Source organism: Pan troglodytes, chromosome 8 (genome assembly GCF_028858775.2).
Source record: "Pan troglodytes isolate AG18354 chromosome 8, NHGRI_mPanTro3-v2.0_pri, whole genome shotgun sequence".
In the NCBI taxonomy this organism is placed as follows: Eukaryota; Metazoa; Chordata; class Mammalia; order Primates; family Hominidae; genus Pan; species Pan troglodytes.
Window position 1 is genome coordinate 28,443,953 of NC_072406.2, and position 23,632 is coordinate 28,467,584.

General features: G+C 44.8%; 1 protein-coding gene across 2 annotated transcripts in view; it reads right to left on the reverse strand.

Moving 5' to 3' along the window:
• Positions 1-23,632, reverse strand: part of FAM171A1 (family with sequence similarity 171 member A1) — a 162,795-nt gene that overhangs the window by 69,413 nt on the left and 69,750 nt on the right. For both annotated transcript variants that reach the window (XM_016962718.4, XM_016962717.4), the window contains exon 2: positions 2,541-2,768. In XM_016962718.4, the coding sequence (XP_016818207.4) occupies positions 2,541-2,768 (228 nt within the window). The remainder of the gene's footprint in view (positions 1-2,540; positions 2,769-23,632) is intronic.

Sequence of the window (23,632 nt, forward strand, 5' to 3'; positions counted from 1 at the left end):
TATATTGAAAAGGCAAAGCACAGAAAAATAATCACAGACATGGGAAGATTTTTAGAAATTATTTAGACTAATTAACTTGATTTCAGAAACAAACACAAGCTCAGAAAGTGCTGATGGGCCGATATGTGTGGGGCCAGCCAGGGGTGGGCAGGCCTGGGACCCAGGTGTCTTCATGCCTTGTCCAAAACTCAATTAAACTTCATTATTCCTATGACTTGACTCATTTGTAATAGTACAGATATCAGCCGGGCACAGTGGCTCACGCCTGTAATCCCAGAACTTTGGGAGGCCGAGGCAAGTGGATCACCTGAGGTCAGGAGCTCAAGACCAGCCTGGCCAACATGGCAAAACCCCATCTCCATTAAAAATACAAAATTAACCAGGTGTGGTGATGTGCTCCTGTAATCCCAGCTACTCAGGAGGCTGAAGCAGGAGAATTGCTTGAACCTGGGAGGTGGAGATTGCAGTGAGCCAAGATCACGCCACTGCATTCTAGCCTTGGCCACAGAATGAGACTGTCTCGAAAAATAAAAAAATAAAAAAACAGATATGATGGGAATGGTTTTTCTCCAATGACCATGTTAACAGAGTCAAAATGAATATGATCAAAGTGTAGTAGCTGCTCATTATTCACCAATTCTGTATTTGTAAACCTCCCTACTTGCTAAAGCTTATTTGTAACCCCTAGATGTATTCAGGGCCAAGCTTTTCATGTCTTTAAGCATTCTGTTGGTGATTTTGCTATTTACTTATTTATTTTTAGAGATGGAGTCTCGCTGTGTCGTCCGGCTGGAGTGCAGTGGCTCCATCCCAGCTCACTGCAGCCTCCACATCCTGGGTTCCAGCTCCTCTTGCCTCAGCCTCCAGAGTCGCTGGGATTACAGGCATGATTCCACCGTTTCAAATGACCCCTAGTGTAGTGCTGTCTAATGTTCCTAAGCAGGAGGAGGTTGTGACTGTGCCTTATGGAGAAGACATGTGTGTTCGATCAGCTTTGTTCGGGCATGAGTTATGGTGCTATGGGCTGTCAGTTCAATGTTAATGAATCAACAATCTATATATCAAATAAGATTTCTTTAAACAAAGACAACATAAAACAAAGGCACGTACTATTGATCGGTTCATGAAAATGTTGTGACCAGAGGCTTGCAGGAACTCAGCCCTGCGTTTCCCTCGTAGCAGTGGTTCAGTATTTGCTCAGTCCATGTTTGAGGTGGCTATGGACCATAACTACTGTGAACAACGACAATTGACTGATGGGCTTTGTGTAGCTGTTCTCCTGAAACAGGCAGAGACAGCCTAAACGTCCCTCAGTGATTTCCAGTGCCTTCTCAGCATGGACCATGGGAGTGTCAAATGCTTCCTTTATTTTAATTTATTTTATTATTTTTTGAGACAGGGTCTTCCTCTGTCACCCAGGCTGGAGTGCAGTGGCACCATCTCAGCTCACTGCAGACTCGACTCTAATGTTCCCTTGGATATAACTTAGTAAAGGCCACCTGTCCTGTTGTGCGGGCCCTCCTGGGGTCCTGTCTCAGGCCCACTGTCCTCCACCCTCTGCTGGAGATAATAGTTAACACTGCTGATAAGCCAAACTAAACCTCTAGCCCAGATCTCTCTCTTGAACCCCAAGTTCATTTCAAACTAAAGGCCGAATATGCTCACTTGGTGTCCCAGCGGCAATTTCAACTAAACATACCCTAAACTTAGCTTATAATCAATGACTGCGACACCCATTCCTCTCCTCCCATTTCCGCAAGCTCTGTCCATCTTTTCCTAAGCCTGGGGAGAGGGAGTTACAGAGGGAGGGAGGGAGTGAGGGAGGAGACTTCTTTAATTCACACCATCAGTGCAATCAACTTTAGGAAAACGTGGTGTGGCCAGTTCCCCAACTCCACAGCTTGCCCCTGCTGGGACCAACTGCTCTGTCACCAGCTGAAAACCTGAAGTCCAACTCACATTCCTTCTATTTCATCCTTTTCCTTCCCTCTCTCCTGTCCATTCTCCAAGACCTGCTTAATATCTCTCAGGTTTATCCCCTTTTCTTATGAACTCTCCTAGATGATCTCCATTGTATCTGGATCAAATCCACTTTCCATAGATCAAAAAGCAGTGGCCTCAAGCTTTGCTAAATATTTTTATTCACAGTATCTGGTGGAGGGGGAGAGGGGTTTGCTCGTTAAAATGCAAATTCCCCTCCCCATATTGAATGGTGGAGTTCTGGAATCTGTATGTTTTTATTTATTTTATTTCATTTTATTCTTGAAGCAGGGTCTTGTTCTGTTGCCCAGGCTTTGAGTGCAGTGGTGTCATCATGGCTCACTGCAGTCTCGAACTCCCAGAATCAAGCAATCCTCCCACCTCAACCTCTTGAGTAGCTGGGACTACAGGTGCACACTATGATGCCTGGCTAATTTTAAATTTTTTTGTAGAGATGCAGTCTCACTATGTTGCCCAAGCCGGTTTCAGACTCCTGGCCTTATGCGATCCTCCCACCAGCCAATGCCCTCTGTGTTAAAGAAAGATGAGGAACATCTTACCAGGTAACCGGATTGGCTTCCATGGGGCAGAGTTTGGCACGTAGGCATGCTTCGAGGCGGTGACAATCAACTGACTGCCCAGCTTATACTGGAACTTGATAAAGGCAACGCCATCAGTCCCCGAGGTGCCAGAGGCTATGGAGGCCTGGTTGGTGAAGATCTCGATGAGCGCGTCTGCTACGGGCTGGTGGGTGCTGGCGTCGCTGATGTGCACCTTTAACGTCACCTCTGGAGGTAGAGAAAGCACAAAGAACAGCTACTGTCAATGGGAAACATCCACAGCAACTCTGGTATGACTGTGATGGGAAGTGGAAGGAGGGCTCTGTAAGGACATCAAGGTTGACACTCAAAATATGCAGTTTTTACCAGAGACATTTTCTCCTTACAGGTCTACTTTTTACTTCACACAATTTCCCATTTTCTTCAAAACCACAGCCTGACCCAAACTGCTTTCTTCTTTACTCCTGCCTGCTCAAATCAACAAATGATCAAGAGAAAAATTCTATACTTTTAAACATTGGGCAACCAACGCAATACTTCGTGTGTGTGTGTGTGTGTGTGTTCTGAAACAGTCTCACTCTGTTGCACAGGCTGGAGTACAGGTGCATGATGATGGCTCACTGCAGCCTCGATCTCCTGGGCTCAACTGATCCTCCCACCTCAGCCTCCTGAGTAGCTGGGACTACAGGTGTGTGCCACCACACTGAGCTAATTTTTGTAGAGATGGGGTTTTGCCATGTTGCACAGGCTGGTTTCAAACTCCTGAGGCTCAAGCGATCTGCCCGCCTCAGGCTCCCAGAGTGCTGAGGTTACAGGTGTGCCCCACCATGCCCAGACAACAATACTCTTTCAATGGTGTTTGGGCTACCACAGTAAGGGCACAGTGGGCCATGGTATTTGCAAGCTGCCGTATCCTTCTCTAGTCCTGGGAAATGTGGCAGAAGTAACCCAGGATTGTGCACTGGTAATCACAAAGGCTAGACTGAAAAGAAGTGAAAACTATTGTTAAAAGGGAGGACCCAAAGAGTAGAACAAGAGGTTAGAAAAAGAATAAAAAAAAAAAAAAAGCAAACGTTTGAAAAGACAGATGAAGTCAAGTTAGGAATATTGGCAAAAACAGATCATGAAGCTGGGAAACAAACAGAATGTTACAAATTGCTAAAAAATTAAAATAGAATGGCTAATTTACATTTACTCAGGCAAGGGATAGTTACTGAACTTTTACTCTGTGCCTAGAATTGTAACTACACAGCTACAGTGAAGGAGAGGATGCATGAGTAAACAGGAAAGTACCATGGCTGAGGGGGAACAGCATGTGTGGAGGCTTAGAGGCAGGAAGACGCCATGTTTCCTGGAGAAACAATGGCAGGTTCTGAAAGCTGGATGGAGAGCGTGAGAGGCGTAGGAGGCTGGAGGCAAGTAAGGCCAGATCACACATGGCTTTATGAGCTCCGTAAAAGGATTATTCTTTATTCTAAAGGCAATGGGAAGTCACAAAGGTTTTAAGAGGGGAGTGGAGATCAAATTTATGTTATAGAAACATGTGGCTCTGGGTGAAGAATGGGCTGAGGAAGAGGCAAGGCTGGAGAATAAGCATTCAATTAAGAGGACTCTGTGATAACCCAGAACTGAGATGGTGGTAGACCAGACTCCAGCAGAACTATCACGTCAAGTGTGCTGATTCCAGAACTATGTGGGGGAGCAACTCAGAAGTGCATCCTGCTCCCATAAACCCTATTTTCTTAAGTAGGAAGCAAGCAGCTGGTGTGATGTATGTCCACCTGGTCACTTGCAGGCACCACATGCCATGCTTTTTGAGCTGCCTCTGATCTGAAAGACTTGGGATAGGAAGGTGGGGAAAGGACTAGCAAAAAGTGAGGAGGTGGCCAAGGAGGCTTGTGTTCATAGCACCTTCCAGAGTGGGGCTCAGTGGAGTGCCCATCAATGAGCCGGCTGCAGGCTGGCTGGGTACACAGCAGCCTGACAGCGAGGATGAGGAAGGAGTGCTGGGTCAGCCTTGCAGGTATTGCCCAGTGGCACACACCCTGGAGTTCTGCAATTCTCACTGGAGGTTCGAATCTCAGCTCCACCATGTGCTAGCCATGTAGCCTTGGGCAGTTTATTTATCGTCTCTAGGCCCCAGTTTCTCCATTTGCTAACTGGGAATGATAAACATGCATAGCTCAACATATAGGTAGAAACATTTAGTGTAATGCCTGGTGCAGTAAGCACCGACACAAGCTACTGCAATTGTGTCATTCCAATCATGATGCTTGTAAACATTCCAACATGGTGCTTGGGGATACCAGATTTGGGGCTCAGAGAGGAGAGTTAGAAAGAAGAAATATATAAAACAAAAGGGACAGGTGAGACAACCCTCTCAGAGAGTATTAATACCTTTGTTTGTTTGTTTGTTTAGATGGAGTTTCATTCTTGCCACCCAGGGTGGAGTGCAATGGCACGATCTCAGCTCACTGTAACCTCTGCCTGCCGGGTTCAAGCAATCCTCATGCCTCAGCCTCCTGAGTAGCTGGGATTACAGGTGCCCGCCACGATGCCCCACTAATTTTTTGCACTTTTAGTAGAGACAGGGTTTCACCATGTTGGCCAGGTTGCTCTTGAACTCCTGATGTCAGGTGATCCACCCACCTCGGGCTCCCAAAGTGCTGGGATTACAGGCGTGATCCACCGCGCCTGGCCTGAGTATTAATATCTTTATATCCAGAGCTCTATCCTACACTGGGGCAACCATATAGAGAAGAACTTCTTTTGGTTTGAGAATCTCCACCTTGGTAACTTGCCAACTAGCTGTCTCATGATACTAAAGCAGTCTTTTCAATACTGCAAATTTCAGTTAGTCAATCATTTTTCACCCATTTTTTCCACATGCTGATTTAATACATTTCTTGAGTAGATAACCATAGACAAGAGCTAAAGAATCCTAGACCTAGCTAAATCATTCACCTGCCTTTGAGGAGCTCTGAGCTATGGGTGTGCACCAAATAAATCTCTTAAAATGTTTTAGCAAGAACAAATAAATGCTACAGAAACGAATCTTGGCTACTTCATACTATAGGAGAAAACTAACATCCAAAAAGGGACAAATCAGCATCATGAAAATCAAGGATATGATATTACAGAATACATTTAGTCAATTCACTTCAATCCAATCAGGATGTGCACGACACATACACACACATTGTCTTCTTCTTTTTTTTTTTTTTTGAGATGGAGTCTCACTCTGTTGCCCAGGCTAGAGTGCAGTGGTGCGATCTCGGCTCACCGTAAGCTTCGCCTCCCAGGTTCACGCCATTCTCCTGCCTCAGCCTCCCGAGTAGCTGGGACTACAGGCACCCGCCACCACATCCGGCTAATTTTTTGTATTTTTTAATAGAGACAGGGTTTCACCGTGTTAGCCAGGATGGTCTCCATCTCCTGACCACGTGATCTGCCCACCTCAGCCTCCCAAAGTGCTGTGATTACAGGTGTGACCCAACGCGCCGGCCTCTTTTTTTTTTTTTTTTAGACAGAGTTTCGCTCTGTCCCCAGGCTGGAGTGCAGTGGTGCCATCTTGGCTCACTGCAACCTTTGCCTCCCAGGTTCAAGCGATTCTCCTGCCTCAGGCACCAGAGTAGCTGGGACTACAGGCGCCTGCCACCACGCCCACCTAATTTTTGTATTTTTAGTAGAGACGGGCTTTCACCATGTTGGCCGGGATGGTCTCGATCTCTTGACCTGGTGATCTGCCCGCCTTGGCCTCCCAAAGTGCTGGGATTACAGGTGTGAGCCACCGTGCCTGGTCCCCCCACACACATTTTCTTATTTAACTTGGTCCTCTGTGTCCCCAAGTCGTATACTATTCCTCTTATAAATTTTAAATTTTTATTTATTTATTTCCATAGGTTTTAGGGGAACAGGTGGTGTTTGGTTACATGAGTAAGTTCTTTGGCGGTGATTTCTGAGATTCTGGTGTGCCCATCACCCAAGTAGTGTACACTGTACCCAATGTGTAGTCTTTTATCCCTCACCCTCTCCCACCCTTTTCCCTGAGTCCTCCAAATCCACTGTATCATTCTTTATGTCTTTGCATCCTCATAACTTAGCTCCCACTCAGGAGTGAGAACAAACGATGTTTGGTTTTCCATTCCTGAGTTACTTCACTTAGAATAATGGTCTCCAATTCCTTCCAGGTTGCTGCAAATGTAATTATTTCATTGCTTTCATGGCTGATTAGTATTCCATAGTATATATATACCACATTTTCTTTATCCACTCATTGACTGACAGGCATTTGGGCTGCTTTCATATTTTTTGCAATTGCAATTGCAAATTGTGCTGCTATAAACATGCATATGCAAGCATCTTTTTCACATAATAACTTTTTTTGTTCTGGGTAGATACCGGTAGTGGGATTGATGGATAAAATGGTAGTCCTTTTTTTTTTCATAGGTTTTTGGGGAGCAGGTGGTATTTGGTTACATGAGTAAGTTTTTTAGTGGTGATTTGTGAGATTTTGGTGTACCCATCACCCGAGCAGTATACACTGAATCCAGTGTGTAGTCTTTACCTAAGTAGTATACTAAATTATAACATAAATTAACTCATGGTGCATTAATAACCACATAGCAGAAATCCTGCATTGATGATTTATGCAATTTTATGGAAATGCAACATTTACTAACAATTGGGATTACAAGGTCTTCACTGTTTGCTAAGAAGGCAAAAACTGCTGAGATTTGAGGGAAAAAAAAGATTTATGAATAAACAGAGAAAGGCGGAGTTCCACTCTAATCAACACCCTAGATTCTACCACTTGAATTTCTTCTAATATGGGAAGCATAGTTTAAGTTCTACAGTTATATACGTTAAAAGAGATTGTTTAGTTCTTCGCTTGGTATGATCAGAGAGAACAAAATGTCAGTATGATTAGGTAATTCTTTTTTTTTTTTTTTTTTGAGACAGAGTCTCACTCTTGTTGCCCAGGCTGCAGTGCAATGGCACAGTCTCGGCTCACTGCAACCTCCACTTCCCGGGTTCAAGCAATTCTCCTGCCTCAGCCTCCCAAGTAGCTGAGATTACAGGTTTGCGCCACCACGCGTGGCTACTTTTGTATTTTTAGTAGAGACAGGGTTTCTCCATGTTGGTCAGGCTGGTCTCAAACTCCTGACCTCAGGTGATCTGCCTGCCTCGGCCTCCCAAAGCACTGGGATTACAGGTGTGAGCCATCACACCCGGCCTGATTCGGTAATTCTTACAGCCCACAGGGGCATCATCGTTATAGAATAACACTGAGAATGGGACTCTCCATTCAACCGCAAACAAAACTATCCCTAACTAAATGACAACCAGGGCAGCTGTCATCTGACTAGGCAAGGCATTAGTTACTACATGACTCTCATTTATAGGAAGACCCCATAAACAGTCCCAGACCTAAATATGCCCTAGGGTGCACTCTTTGCTGCTCAGTGAGTACTGAGGACCCCGCTGAGTTGGTCACCTGAAGACTGCACAAAACCCAGACTGGGACATCCTTTTCTCACTCCATACCCTGCACATCCATCACCAAAGTCTGCTCATTTTGACTGCAAACTCTACATCTCAAAGCAGGCCTTTCTTTTGTACCCTCGTGAACACTGCCCTATTTCCAGGCCTTCACCATCCATCACCCACACTGCTGCTCAGCAACTTTACCAAAACAGTCACCCTCTTCAGACCTGAGCCCTGAGATCCCACTGAGGCCGGAGGGAGCTATCCAATACACTCAGCTGACCTCTCCCTGTCTCCCTCAAACCTTTCGATACGTCCCCACTGTCACCTGTACCAGGTGCAGCAACTTCGGCCTGCCCTCAGGCCAAATGTGGCCTGCTGCCTGCTTTTGTATATAGTCCATGAAAATTATCTGGAATTTAAATTTCAGTGTCTATAAAGTTTTATTGGAACACAGCCACGCCCCATCATTTGCATGGGCTGGTTTTGCATTACAACAGCAGACTTTAGAAGTTGCCACGGAGACCATAAGGGCTGCAAAGCCTGAACTCGGTACTTTTGGCCCTTTAGAGAAAAAGGAAGGCCATGTGGCTCACGCCTGTAATCCCAGCACTTTGGGAGGCCGAGGCGGGCGGGTCACGAGGTCAGGAGTTTGAAACCAGTGTGGCCAACATAGTGAAACCCCGTCTCTACTAAAAATACAAAAATTAGCTGGGTGTGGTAGCACACGCCTGTAGTCCCAGCTACTTGGGAGGCTGAGGCCGGAGAATTGCTTGAACCCAGGAGGCAGAGGTTGCAGTGAACCGAGACCACGCCATTGCACTCCAGCCTGAATGACAGAGTGAAAAAAAAAAAGCCACCACACTCAAGGGACAGGATCCATCCCAGAAGCCTCCTGTCCTGCACCAGCCACCCCACCTGACCCCATGCCCTGCCCTCGGCTCCTCCTTCCTGTTTCTTCCTGCCACAGCTTCTTGCCTTTGAAGGCAATGTTTTTCTACACTTCCCTTCTGTGTTGCTAACTCCTCTTTTTCCTTTAAAAGGCCGCAGTAAGGTGGATTCAAGAAAGTACTCTGGCCCGACTCCGCAACCCTGCATTTCCCTGAAGCTCTCCAGACACATGGTCTCTGTTTCTTGTCCATTTCCATTTCTGTCTGTTTCACCCTGGGCCAACTGGGGGGGTGTACAACAGAGACCAGACCCCTGACCCTCAGGAGCTTTAGCTTTAGAGATTAAATACATACTGAAGTGTCATTCTGAACTGGAAGAAGTGCCCCAAGGAAAATTGGGTGACACAAGGCAGAACGGGGAACCTATTTTCAACTGGGTGGTCAGGGGAGGCCTTCCTGAGGAGGTGTCATTTTAGCTTAGGCCTGGAGGAGACACAGGGACCAGCCAGGCAAAGGGGTGTCCTGAGATGAGAACGACCAGGTTGTTTACCACTGAATTAAAACTCCCACGGAGAGAGCTTTGTGCAGGGGCCCTTGTGACTGAAGATGAGAGGTCTAGGCCACCCATGTACCGCTGTTTTGTTTTGTTTAGAGTCTTAGCTTACTACAGGCTTGACCTCCCAGGCTCAAGCGATCCTCTCACCTCAGCATCCCAAGTAGCTGGGACCACACGCATGCACCACCACATCCAGCTAATTTTTGTATTTTTGTAGAGACAGGGTTTTGCCCTGTTGCCCAGGCTGGTCTCAGACTTCTGGGTTCAGGCGATCCTCCTGCCTCAACCTCCCAAAGTGATGGGATTATAGGCATGAGCCACCACGTCCGGCCATACCACTATTTTAGAGGGTCTGGGGTGACCCATGAGCCCCTCAAGAATAGGGGCTTATTTTTTAAAAATTCAATTTATAACTGTAAGGCCTAGCTGGTACCTAGAGCCAGCAGGTGGTCAATAAAAGTTTGCAAAATGAATGCTGGGGTGAAACTAACCATTTCTTAACAAAACACTACCTGATATAGGGGCCATCAGCCACATGTGAGCATATACACTTGTTTAAATTAATTAAAATTAAATTAATTTAAAAATCGAGCTCCTTGGTAACACTAGGCTCATTGTAAGCGCTCAACAGCCATGACTGGCTAGCGGTTCCTGCGTCGGAGAGTGCAGACTGGATATTTCTATCATTGCAGAAAGTTCCTTTGGACAATTCTGATCTGCGAATCTGAGTCAAGAAATCCATGGTATCCAAATGGCTCAATGAACTCCCAAGGAAAATCTACCTGAGCGTGACTCTGAAGTGGTGTCTTCACAGCCCTTGTGGATCAGGCCTTCACTCAAGTCCTTCAGTGGCTTAAAAGGCCCTGTTTGATCTCTTCCCACCCCTCCTCCCCAGCTGTATCACCTCCCGCCCTCACTTGCTAAACTTTCCCCATTCAGGGACTTGCAGGGAGGCCAGGTATGGTGAACGTGCTCTGCTCCAATTGTGCCCTGGCCTGGCGCACTCTCCCCCAGATACCCAGCCATGCAGCTGAGACCCACACCTCCCTGTCTTTGCTTCAGTACCACCTCCTTGATGAGGCTATCCTATCACTGATCACTCTTTTTTAAAAATTTTCAACATGGAAATTCTAGAATGCATATATTTTAGTCTGTTTAGCCTGCTATAACAAAACCCCATAAACTGGGAAGCTAAAAAACAACAGGAATGTATTTCTCAAGTTCAGGTAGCTGGTTAGTCCAAGGTTAGGGCAGATTAGGTATCTGGTGAGGGCTCACCTTTTCACTGCATCCTCACGTGGTGGAAGGGATGAGGGGGCTCTCTGGGGTCTCTCAAGCACACTAATCCCATGCACAATGGCTCCCCCCTCATGACCTGATGTCCCCCCAAAAGACCCCACCTCCTAATACCTTCACCTTGGGGGTTAAGATTTCCATATGTGAACTTGAGGGGAAAACAAACTTTCAGAACACAGAAACATAAAAGTAGGAAGAACAGTACAAGGACCTTCCTCCCAAACCTGTCCTGATAGGAAGTTTCAAATAGTGTCATCTTTCTGCCATTCTTTCTTTCATGCATTGCTCCCACCATCCCCACTTTTTTGCTGAAACATTTTGAAGCAAATTCCAGATATCATATTAGGTTATATTATTTCCCTGGAAATTTTTTGCTGTTGTTTTTTGAGACAGGATGGCTAGAGTGCAGTGGCACGATCTTGGCTCACTGTAACTTCCCCAACCCGGGCTCAAGTGATCCTCCCACCTCAGCCTCCCATGTAGGTGGGATTACAGGGACACGCCACCACCATGCCAGGCCAATTTTTTGTATTTTTAGCAGAGACGCGGGTTTTGCCACATTGCCCGGGCTGGTCTTGAACTCCCGGACTCAAGCAATCCACCCGTCTCGTCCTCCCAACATGCTGGGATTACAGGGGTGAGCCACTGCACCGACCACCATAAATATTCCCACTTAAAACAGATAAGGATTTCTTTTAAACTACCACCAAAACACAATTATCATGCCTAACTAAAGTAATAATCTCCTTATATCATCTAATACCCAGCACTTATTCAATTTTTTTGATTGCCTAAAAACATTTTTTAAAATAATTCTTACTATTCTGTCTAAAACGTCGATCCCAGCCTCACCCCAAATTTCTGATATTCTCCTGCTCTGCTTCTGCTTTTTATGCATGACATTGATTAATTATAACATGCTCATAACTCATATGTTTATTATTAAACTCTACCAGATGGAAACTTTGAGACAGTTATTTTGTGTTTCTGTTTTCTTCTTCATTCACACATCCTAAGCATATAGAATAGTGTCTGGCACACAGTAGTCACCTAATGTAGATGCTGAATTAATCTCTAAAACGAGTAGGCATTTCTGGGTATCTTCTGATCCATGGCCTAAGTATTCCTGGTGTTTTGTTGTTGTTCCATTTATTTCTTATAACTACTTTAAAAATAGATAATATAGAGATCTATTTGAAAAGTATTAATCAATCCAGATAACTAACTGTAAATAATCAGAAAATATTTATTGACCAGCTGCTATATGCTTAGCATGATACAAGGTACTGCAGGGAGATTAAAAAAGAAGGAGAAAAAAAGACATGCCTCCTGTTTTTAAGGAGTTTACGGTTTTGTGGGGAGGAAAGACCAACAAATGTGCCAGAAAGCAAAAAGAATGAAACTGGCTAGGAACCTGTAAAAAAAAAAAAAAAAAAAAAAAAAAAAAAATATATATATATATATATATATATATATATATATATATATATATATAGCAAAGATGAGGTTAATCTGATTTGGAGTTTCCATGCAAAAACAGAATCAAAGATGCAAACAAGATCTGAATGCATTCATAGAGGTGGGGGGGATCATCAAAAGATTTAAGGAAGGGTATGGTGTGAACACTGATACTATGAAGGGTCGTGGCTATCTGGGTACTCACTGCATGCAAACTGGCCCTGATTGTGGTTTACGGAGGTCAGGGAGGAATAATGCTTCTTGGAAGAGATGAAATTGAAGCTGGTGCTGGAAGGGTGGGTACCACGGGCAGATGAGTCTTTGTGGCACCTTCTGAAATAGTCTTCCTCCCTTTGAGGAATACCAGATGCTCATTTTCCCAGCCTCCCCTGTAGCTAAGAAGGAGGAAAAATGGGCTGTGGTTCTGCTAAGCTGTGGCTCTGCTCATTCTGGTTGGCAGAATTTGATGTGGAAGTCAGCAGCATGAAGAAGCAGGGCCTTTTTCTGGCCAAAGGGACCGCAGAGGAGGCATCTGGTTGGGAGCAGCAGGGGTGCTCCCGGAAGAGTCACACCACACAGCTCAGACACTGTTCTGGCTGTGAGCCTCCTCCTCCCACAAGTTCTGTGTGCTACCCAAAAGCTGTAATAAATGTCTTTTCTCATTAAACCAGCTAGATGGGCAGTGCTGCTTGCCCTGCTCGGGTTCTGTGCTATCCTGGCATGATTCTCTCTAGCTGGGGACCATCTCTTTGAAACTGCACCTCATGGCTCTCCTTCCACCGTGCACCTTCCTTCTCAGTACCCACCATGGGCTCTAGTTCTGTCTGCCTGCCCAAGGTGGTGGACCCCGGGAGTGTGTGCTCACACCTCTTCTTGCTACACACTCTCATCCATGAATTTATTTCACCATCAGGAATTCAGCCATCGCCTCTAGCATATTCTTCAATTTTTATCAGCCAATTGCAGAGCCAAGGAGGAAGAAACGAGCACTCAGGAATTCTTCCCCTACCACGATTCAGAGCTCCTCTGCTCTTGGCAAACATGAAGAGTGTGGCTCTGTGGGCACAAACTGGTCCATTTTAAGTAGTACAAAGAGCATCTGCTTTGTGGGTAGAAAACTAAACATCATCTTTCAGTCCAGCATTATCTTTTAGTCATTTCCTTTCTAACTGCCACAGATTTAGAACTAAATGCAACAAGGCTGTTTCCAATTGTTGGCTTGGGAGGAGGCTCCTCTATGTAGCGAGTTAAGAGTGAACAAGAGGAAGGAATTAGGGTGCATAATTTACAGGCACATGGAAGAAGCTCCCTGTGGGTATTTGACAAAACTGCCAGCAAACTTTGAGGGACCATGTGAAGGCATGCCTTGTTTTTTGTTTTTGTTTTGTTTTGTTTTTTGAGACGGAGTTTTGCTCTTGTTGCCCAGGCTGGAGTGCAGTGGCACAATCTCGGCTCACTGCAACCTCCACCTCCAGGGTTCAAGTAATTCTCTTGCCTCAGCCTCCTAAGTAACTGGGATTACAGGTACCTGCCACCATGCCCAGCTAATTTATTTTTTATTTATTTTTATTTTTTTATTTTTAGTAGAGACGGGGGTTTCACCATGTTGGCCAGACCGGTCTTGAACTCCTGACCTCAGGTGATCCACCTGCCTCGGCCTCCCAAAGTGCTAGGATTATAGGCGTGAGCCACCACGCCCGGCCAGCATGCCTTGTTTTTAATCCCCACTTTGTCAAATAATGCATACCTTTTGTTATTTTTCTATAAACGATAGGATGCATTTAGTTTATAACTTTGCCTCCAAACTCCAAAACATGTACTATTCCAAAACATAAAATCTTTTGTGGTTTTTCTGGCACCAGAGCTGGGAGTACAATTTCCACCTGCTTTCTGCACAGTCTGCCCTTCTCATTTCTCATATTTATTCTAACAAACTCTGGCTCTGTCTTAAAAGGGAAAGTAAAGTTTGTGGGCTCCATTTTTTAAATTTGTTTCATTTGTTTGTTTCCGTGAAGTTTTTGGCTTCCTCTTAACCGCTTTTCATTCCCTTTTCTATTTCCTCAAATTGGCCTTTGTTCTGGGATTTTCATTTTTTCTTTCCTTTTGGTTTTTAGAGCTGTTGGTTTCCACAGCAACTCACCCTAGTAGTGGGGAACCCAGCATTTTATGGGCTGGCCACTGGGTCTGGGTAGAAGAAAGGCCCATTCCCACCAAGCAGGCCACGCAAATGCTCTCACCCCAAGTAGCCCAGCACTCCTGTGGCTGCCTGGGCCAGGGAGGCCAGCTGAAAAGGAGCCTCTCTCCTTAGCACCATGATTAGCTTCATTTAACCCCAATTTAGGGGAGTTACAACGGCTTTTCATCTCTTAAATAAAACACCAGAAAATTGCTTGATCACTTAAAAACATTTTCCAAATAAGAGGTTATTGTAAAAATGTTACCTGACCTTTGCTCTACGAGGTTTTGCCCCATGTTACTTGGTGTTAGAATTTTACAATATCAGCATGTGCATTGAATTTCCATGTCTTTATAAAGCATGTTCCAGGATGCCTAATGCGTGAAGGGGTGGCTTTCTATTTATACTTCTTTTATAAACATAAGAGGTTTTCCTGTGTAATCTGATGAAATTAGGATGCACTCTGTTACACTGGAGTTTTCATGTAATTTTTTCCAGACTCACATAGTGCACATGCACCTTGTATTATTCTATTTTATTTTCTACCCAAAATTTAGCCAATCATGTCATCCAAGGAAATTATATTTATATATTTTAAAGTATAATCTATATGTTATGTAACATATAACAGATTATTTAATGTGTATCTCATAATATATCATATACTTTATTAATCTATAATACATCTCAATAAGAATCTGTTACAACTTGTACATTTGAGGACTCCCTTATATGCAATTTCTAGCTGCACTAAAGCATTTGGCAATCCTTGTGTGTGTTTAATTCTGAAAACAACATTCAGTTTGATGTTCCTCCGCAAAGACCAAGACTACTGTCATCCAGAAGAGAAAGGACTGTGCAGGCATACTTCAGAGAGACGAATACGCTGGGCACTAGAAACCCCCCTAGCTTCCTGGGTCCCCTCTCCACGTAGGCACCTTTCACTCTTGATTGTACCAAGAGGTGCCCTGAACCTCTCTATGGATCTGCGGCCCCAGTGTCTGATACAGAATCCCCACCTATGTGGGGTTCTTTTTTTGAAACATGTTCCTTAGATTTCAGTGGAAGTTTACAGTCTCTAGACATCCATTTGAATGACCTCATTGGAGACGCATGGAAGAGAAAAATCTGCTGGAACTTAGAGTACCACTGTGTGCCTTTCTGTGTTCTATCATCTCAGGCAACTGAGGCTTATGTTAAACCTCATGAAAAGGCAGCCATGTGGTAGACTCGACAGCTACAGCTTCAGTTTGAAATAGGATGAGAAGAGACCACAGTACAGTGCTATTTACACTGGTGGCTCCTACCGGATGCTCATCCTCTGAAGGGCGTGTATTAGAGCTTTTTTTCTTTTTTTTTTTTGAGATGGAGTCTTGTTGTGTCACCCAGGCTGGAGTGCAGAGACACGACCTTGGCTCACTGCAACCTCTGCCTCCCAGGTTCAAGAAATTCTCCCTACCTCAGCCTCCCAAGTAGCTGGGATTACAGGAGCACACCACCACGCCTGGTTAATTTTGGTATTTTTAGTAGAGATGGGGTTTTGCCATGTTGCCCATGCTGGTCTCAAACTCCTGACCTCCAGTGGTCCACCCACCTCGGATTCCCAAAATGCTGGGATTACAGGCATGAACCACCGCACCTGGCTGCCATCACAGTCTTGGTAGAACTTACACATAACGTACTCTTTCTCACCCCAATCCCTGCATCTCTCTATCCCTCTAATGCATAAACTTCTGTCTTGGCAGTGCTACCAGGATATCTCTGGGCAAACAATCAGAGGATTTCTGCTGCTTCCCATAAGAAATTTGTATGAGGATCAAATTGATGATCCTCCCATTAACAACACTTAACAACCAACAGCACCATGTTGCCAAGAATGGTGAAATATACAATAACAAACATTCATAGAAGTTCAGCAATTAAAGAGATCATGTTAGATACATATAGACATACTCTGATTTTCTACTTTATTCGAGTGATGGGACATCTTTCCCTCAATTTAAACACTCTGTAATGGAAATCGAAAATACGAACTATCTCCCACAGCTTTGTGGCTAAGAATCCTGTTACCCTAATAAGTTAAACAGCAGAAGTTCATTCTCTATTACTGGACCCGGTACAAAATGAGGTTTTCTAGGGCTGGTTCCATATGCATATAGTGCTAGAAGAGCTACTATAAAATAGCTATGTTCTTGTAACTAATCAAGGGTTATTTAGGGAAATATACCAGGATAATTTGAAAACTGTTGCTGGACTTACCTGCTCCAACTGTACAACTTACACATACAACCAAGTGTTCAAAAGCAAAATTAATGTTCACAAGCAAAATTAACAGAATCTTCCTACAATCTCATCTAAAAAAGTTATCTCATGAGATATACATTTGACGGCAAAACTCCCAATCTTCTTCTTTTTTTTTTCTTTTTCTTTTTTGAGACGGAGTTTCACTCTTGTCACCCATGCTGGAGTTCAATGGCACAATCTTGGCCCTCTGCAACCCGCAACCTTTGCCTCCCAGGTTGAAGCGATTCTCCTGTCTCAGCCTCCCCAGTAGCTGGGCTTCCAAGTACCTGCCACCACACCCGGCTAATTTTGTACTTTTAGTAGGGACAGGGTTTCACTGCATTGGCCAGGCTGGTCTTAAACTCCTGACCTCAGGTGATCCACCTGCCTCGGCCTCCCAAAGTGCTGGGATTACAGGCGTGAGCCACCACACGCGGCCATGAATCAACCAGTCTTCTTGATGTAGTATCAGAAATACTTAGATGTAGCTTTAAAGGTCTATATGAAAATAGGATTACTGTACTTATCTCGGGAAACTTCTCCAAAATATTTAAACCAATTTAAAATAAAAGAATGTAACTGTTCAAAAGAAATAAGAATTGAAGCACCAAAACGATGCTACATATGGCTCCAAAAAACAAAAGCAAAAGCCATAGTTCCAACTTTTAAGAACTTTTCCATAAAAAGCAATGTATATCCATAAAGCTAATATCTTCACTTTTCTCAGATATGGTAAAGTATCTAGTGACTATACCACGGAAATGTAAATATGGAAAATGCATTTACTGAGCCTCATACAATACCCTGCTCCACTGAACAAGAAAATGATGGTGATGCAACACTGTGGTGACCAGAGGACCCACAAGGATTTCTAAAGAAATCCCCACAACAAGCCACCCCAACATGCTTCTGTTTCATTGGTATTTTATTTACTTATTTGTGTTGGGACAGAGTCTCACTCTGTTACCCAGGCTGGAGTGCAGTGGCATGATCTCGGCTCACTGCAACCTCTACCTCCCAGGTTCAAGCGATGCTCCTGCCTCAGACTCCTGGGTAGCTGGGATTACAGGCACGCACCACCACGCCCGGTGAATTTTTGTATTTTTAGTAGACAGGGTTTCGCCACGTTGGCCAGGCTGGTCTCAAACTCCCGACCTCAGGTGATCCGCCTGCTTCAGCCTTCCAAAGTGCTGGGATTACAGGTGTGAGCCACCGCGCCAGGCCAGTTTTGTTGACATTTTAAATTTTTCATGAAGGCACAAAGTCCCCTTATGAGAATCTGGAAGAATCTGGGAACTGCTTAGTTAATGAGCAGTATTAAGCATGTCTATGAAATTAATGTACACACCTTTGCCAAGCTTCAAAGATCTGTTGGAAGGCACAGTGGAACGGTTGCCAAGGCAACCTAACCTGGTGGGGGAAAGATTCTGTGTGTCTTGGGTGTTTCCAGATCTGTCTTTATCTATAGATATGCATTTACAGTTTTTATTTTTTTTGTTTGTTTGTTTTTTTGTCTAGGGCTTAGGGCTGGAACAAGAGCAAAATTACATACCTGTTTTGAAAAAGCAGCTTTAAGATGACGATGATGATGATGACTTTTAGCAAGTCATTACTCTCTCTGGGAAGAGACCAGTTAGAAAGTGCTACGTGGGAGCCAGTAGTGAAGAAACTGACTCATTAATTATTTTAGAATTTTAAAAAAAATGGGCCGGGTGCGGTGGCTCATGCCTCTAATCCCAGCACTTTGGGAGGCAAGGTGGGCGGATCATGAGGTCAGGAGATTGAGACCATCCTGGCTAACACGATGAAACCCTGTCTCTCCTAAAAATACAAAAAATTAGACGGGCGTGGTGGTGGGTGCCTGTAGTCCCAGCTACTTGGGAGGCTGAGGCAGGAGAATGGTGTGAACCCGGGAGGCAGAGCTTGCAGTGAACCGAGCTAGCCTGGGCAACAGAGTGAGACTCCATCTCAAACAAACAAACAAACAAACAAAAAAGGGCAAAAAGGCAAGCTGAAGGGGCTTGCTAGAAAACTATGGATGGCCTAAGTGTGTGAAGCTCTCTGACACTTGAAGTATTACAAAACAAGATAAAGGTCCCTGGAGCAGCTGAAGTTTAGTCACTGCGGTGCTTAAATCATATACATATGGGCTTATCTTTTCCAAGAAAGATATTCAACAAGCTACAGTGAAGCTATTATTAAAGTTTTCTTTTCTGTTTCAGATGAAGCTGAAGTATTTTAGGGCACTTTAGCATTTACATTACAAATATTCCTCCTGAGGAGTGGGCACAGAATGCACATTTCACGACCACATGGTCTGGGGCTGGTTTCTAGGCTCCTCACTTAACCAGTCACGTGGTCTTGGCCAAGTTCACAGCCTCCTTGACCTGTCATTTCTGTGTCCAGAAAATATGGATACCAACTTCTTGAAAACACTGTAAGATTGGTGGGTGGACTGCCTGGTGACTTTGTGAGGTGCCTGCTAGCAACAAAAGTATTCCTGATCTTTCCCCACCTGCAAGCATTCCACTAACTTTATTAGGTGAAACAAAATCTCCAAAGCACCCTTTCCCCCTAAAAGCTTCTCAGTTAAGAACCCCCTCCCACTCCCCCCAAAAAACAAACAAAAACCTAGAAAAAGATAGTATGCTATTCAGAGTGCCGGGCTTTGGACTGACAACCTAGAGTTGATGGTCATCTTTGCCCTTTCTGGCTTACTGCTCTGAAGCAGAGTTTTCTCATCTGTAAGAAATGGGGTAGTGGCCCTGCCCATAATAATCTCATGGAGCTCTAGTGAGATCTCAAGGGTACAGTGCTTCCCACACACTGCAGCTGTGCACAGTGAGAGCTTAATCACTGCTAGCCATTTTTATAATTAGCCGATTGTTTCCCAACATTTGACTCTTGAATGAGGATCACGAAGCGTCTACAGAAAGTTTACAAAAGACCTCCTGAGAAAGTTCACGGAAGGAGCTGACCATGCCTGGCTATGGTTCTTGGAAGATTCCTTTTTTCTCTCTCTCATACCCACTGTGGAAAATTCCCAAGGACATGGAGAGCTGGAGGAACAGCAGAAGCCATTGGCAAGACAATTCTCCATGGGTCTCTTAAGTACTTCTGCACATATTGTGGGCAAGATACTGACTGTGCTGTCTGTTCTGAGCTATCTCTTTAAGGATGTTTCTGTTTTTGAGAGACAGTCTGGCTCTATCGCCCAGGCTGGAGGGCAGTGGCGCGATCTCGGCTCACTACAACCTCTGTCTTCTGGGTTCAAGCAATTTTCGAGCCTCAGCTTCTCGAGTAGCTGGGATTACAGGCACACGCCAACATGCCCACACGCCCAGCTACATATATATATATATATATTTTTTTTTTTTTTTTAATTTTTAGTAGAGACAGGGTTTCACCACGTTGGCCAGCCTGGTCTTGAACTCCTGACCTCAGGTAATCCACCCGCCTTGGCCTCCCAAAGTGCTGGGATTACAGGCATGAGCCACCTTGCCGGGCCCTCTTCAAGGATGTTTCTTTAGTGAATAGCTATGCAAGACAGAGAAGTGTCTCCCTCTAGAGCAAAGAGCAGGCACGCTTGGTGCCTCTCGGAAAAGATAAGGGTCCCTGAAGCTCAGGGTTTCTCTCCTATAAAGTAAGCTGTTGCATGTGCAGGTATCCTCTGGCCCTCTTTGCATTGCCCTGTGGGAAATGGGGTTCAGGGAACTGGAGCAAGAATGCGGACACTTTGGCTACTACTGCTGCTCTGAGTAATAAACATCCCTTATCTCTGACCGGGAAGTATCGTGTCTCCACCAACTTCTATCAAACCATGCCAGGCTGGCTCATTAGCTTCCAAGCTCAGCAGAATCTTAGACCTTTTTCATAGTTCTTAGGTCACTAAAGAACCCAAGGAACTACATGCATTATGAAGACATTTAGGCAGGAAAGGAGTGGACTATGGTCCTAGAGAAGAAACAGGGGAGTCAGAGATAAAGAAGACATAAGACAGTCCCAATTTTTGGGTAATGTCTTTTGGTTTAATGAAGTGGGTTTTCAAATTCTTAAATCACCCTTTGCTGGGGATGGCCAAGATTGCCCTTTTCCCTTAGTAAATTCTAACTATTCCTGCTCTTTACACCACACTTAGACCCCCACCTGCCAGCCACTCTGCTCCATTAGTTTAACATGTTGTTCTTGGCCAGGTGCGGTGGCTCATGCCTGTAATCCCTGCACTTTGGGAGGCCAACGTGGGTGGATCACCTGAGGTCAGGGGTTTGAGACCAGCCTGGTCAACATGGTGAAACCCGTCTCTACTAAAAATACAAAACAATTAGCTGGGTGTGGTGGCAGGCGCCTGAAATCCCATCTACTTGGGATGCTGAGGCAGCAGAATTGCTTGAACACAGGAGGCGGAGGTCGCAGTGCACCGAAATTGCGCCACTTCACTGCAGCCTGGGCAACAAGTGCGAAACTCCATCTCAAAAAAACAAAACAAAACAAAACAAAAAAACCCAAAACCAAAAAAAAAAAAAAAAACCCAAAGAAACCCCATGTCATTCTAGACTGTGCCACATGGGTCCAGCCTTTCAAGAAGCAGAATCTGAAGGTTTTCCTCTCCAAGCATTAGTGAGTCTTTTGTTTGTTTTTATAGCACTGATCATCTTAGTTCCCTTTTAAACCTGAAGGGTTGCAAAGCCACATTTAGGTCATCACAAGCAGTAACCCAAGGAGCAGAATTAAAGTGATATGCTAATTAGGTTGCCAGTTGCCACTCATTTAACATTCAAAAATGTGCATGTGTTTAGTGAAATACTATTTCTGCTTTCTACATTTGACTGAATAAATTCTGTATTAATGGAACAGCATGGTAAACTATGCTGACGCCTACAAGTCATGAAACCTTAAAATGTCTTGATTAAGGCTGGGCGCAGTGGCTCACACCTATAATTCCAGCACTTTGGGAGGCCAAGGCAGGCGGATTACCTGAGGTCAGGAGTTTGAGACAAGCCTGGCCAATATGGTGAAACCCCGTCTCTACTAAAAATACAAAAATTAGCCAGGCTTGGTGGCGGGTACCTGTAATCCCAGCTACTTCGGAGGCTGAGGCAAGAGAATCGCTTGAATCCAGGAGGCGGAGGTTGCAGTGAGCCAAGATCGTGCCACTGCACTCCAGCCTGGGCGACAAAAGCAAAGCTCCATCTCAAAAAAAAGGTCCTGATTTACCTCAATATTTATGAAATTTATGAAATATTTTTATAATTTATAGGAGTTTTTATAATTATTTTTATAATTTATAGGAGTTTTCTAAGAACTTTAAAACCACACACGATTGAAATTTCCTGCTTCATCTATGGGGGAATAAATAACTACTTTGAATAGCGCAGCACCGTTCCTGGTGATTTTTTTCCGTAGTGAACATCAGCATAAGGTATTTTCCACACAGTTTAAGTTTCTAGAATGGTTCTTAGTTCGTGTCAAATGGAGGAAACTTTCATCTTTTAACCTTTATAGCTCATGTCCTGGCAGCAATGTCAATAAAGGCGGCTTGACTTCCCCTCTCGCCTGGAGAAATAATAGTTCCAGCCACCCCTTCACTGCCATCTCAATTCATAATGCTACAACAGACAATGGAAAGTTGTTTTTCCAAGTAGCAGAACAGAGGCTCTGCCATTATTTTGTCTTACACTTGCAAGTTGCTGCTATTTTAAATTATCCTTCACATTGGTGTTCCTAAATGTCACCTGCCCAGTGGGTCACAGACGTATATACTGTACCAAATAATCACTTGGGTCAGACCAAGAACTGAAGTTAGGAGAGTTGCAGGATCAATGACGACGTGCCCAAGAACACCCATCAGTTAAAGGAGTCAGGAATACAAGCGTGGGCAGAAAAGTCCACGTATGAAAGAGATTAAGTCAAGTCCTAGGACGGCCCATTGCTGACCTGCCCTCCTTGCGCGGGAGCCACATGGAGAAAGTGTCGTTTGTGCCACAGGCATGCAGGGACAGGACGATTTCCCGGGGCTGATGGTGCATCCTCCCAATGGAACAAACCCAAACAGACTGGCAATGGAGAAAAAGTTGCAGAAAGTGTCAGAGGCTTCCTCCCCAAAGGATGAAACAATGGGCTTTTGGATGTGCTATAATCCTCAACCCTTCATTCTGCAGATGAGGAACTTGAGGTTTTCATTTAAGGTTATGTAGCTACTTGTAACTGAGATGGGACCGTCATGGTGAGTAGGTATATTAATTGTGTCTTTGTGTTCTCTAATTTTGATGCTTTGACATCTTGGAGCTTTGCTGGGCATGTAGGGACTGCCCCTCCCAGCAATTACTCCTGGAGATCGTAAACTACTGCTCCGTGAACATGACTTTCACCTGCAGCCTGTCAATCCAGAGCCCACTCCCCAGCCACATCCCCTAGGGGCTCTTATATTCCAGGCCACCCTTCCCTGCCCTGATGACGTCAGGGCCAGGTACCAGTCAACTGGGGTGAGCTCCTCTGCCCCAGAAACCATCAAAATTAGTCAAATTAGCCAACCCTAAACCTGCTGCGGCCGCATACCCTGCCTTGTCCATTCCTTCCTGAAAAAACCTCAATAAAGGGTCCTGCCCACATTTTCTCCTGCTCCCTCAGCCTCCTGGCTGGCCCTGGTATTTCTCTGTGTGGCCCTGCCTGGTATGGTGTAGCCCTCCTCTTGGGAACTGTGAGCAACTATTCTTTTCTTTTAACTTCCCTCCCTCTCTCCCTCTCTCTCTGTCTTTTTCCCTCTCTCTCTGTCTTTTTCTCTCTTCAGAGTCTCGCTCTGTTGCCCAGGCTAGAGTGCACTGGCGCAATCATGGCTCACTGCAACCTCTGCCTTCCAGGTTCAAGCAATTCTCCTGCCTCAGCCTCCCAAGTAGCTGGGATTACAGGAATGTGCCACCACGTCTGGCTAATTTTTGTATTTAGCAGA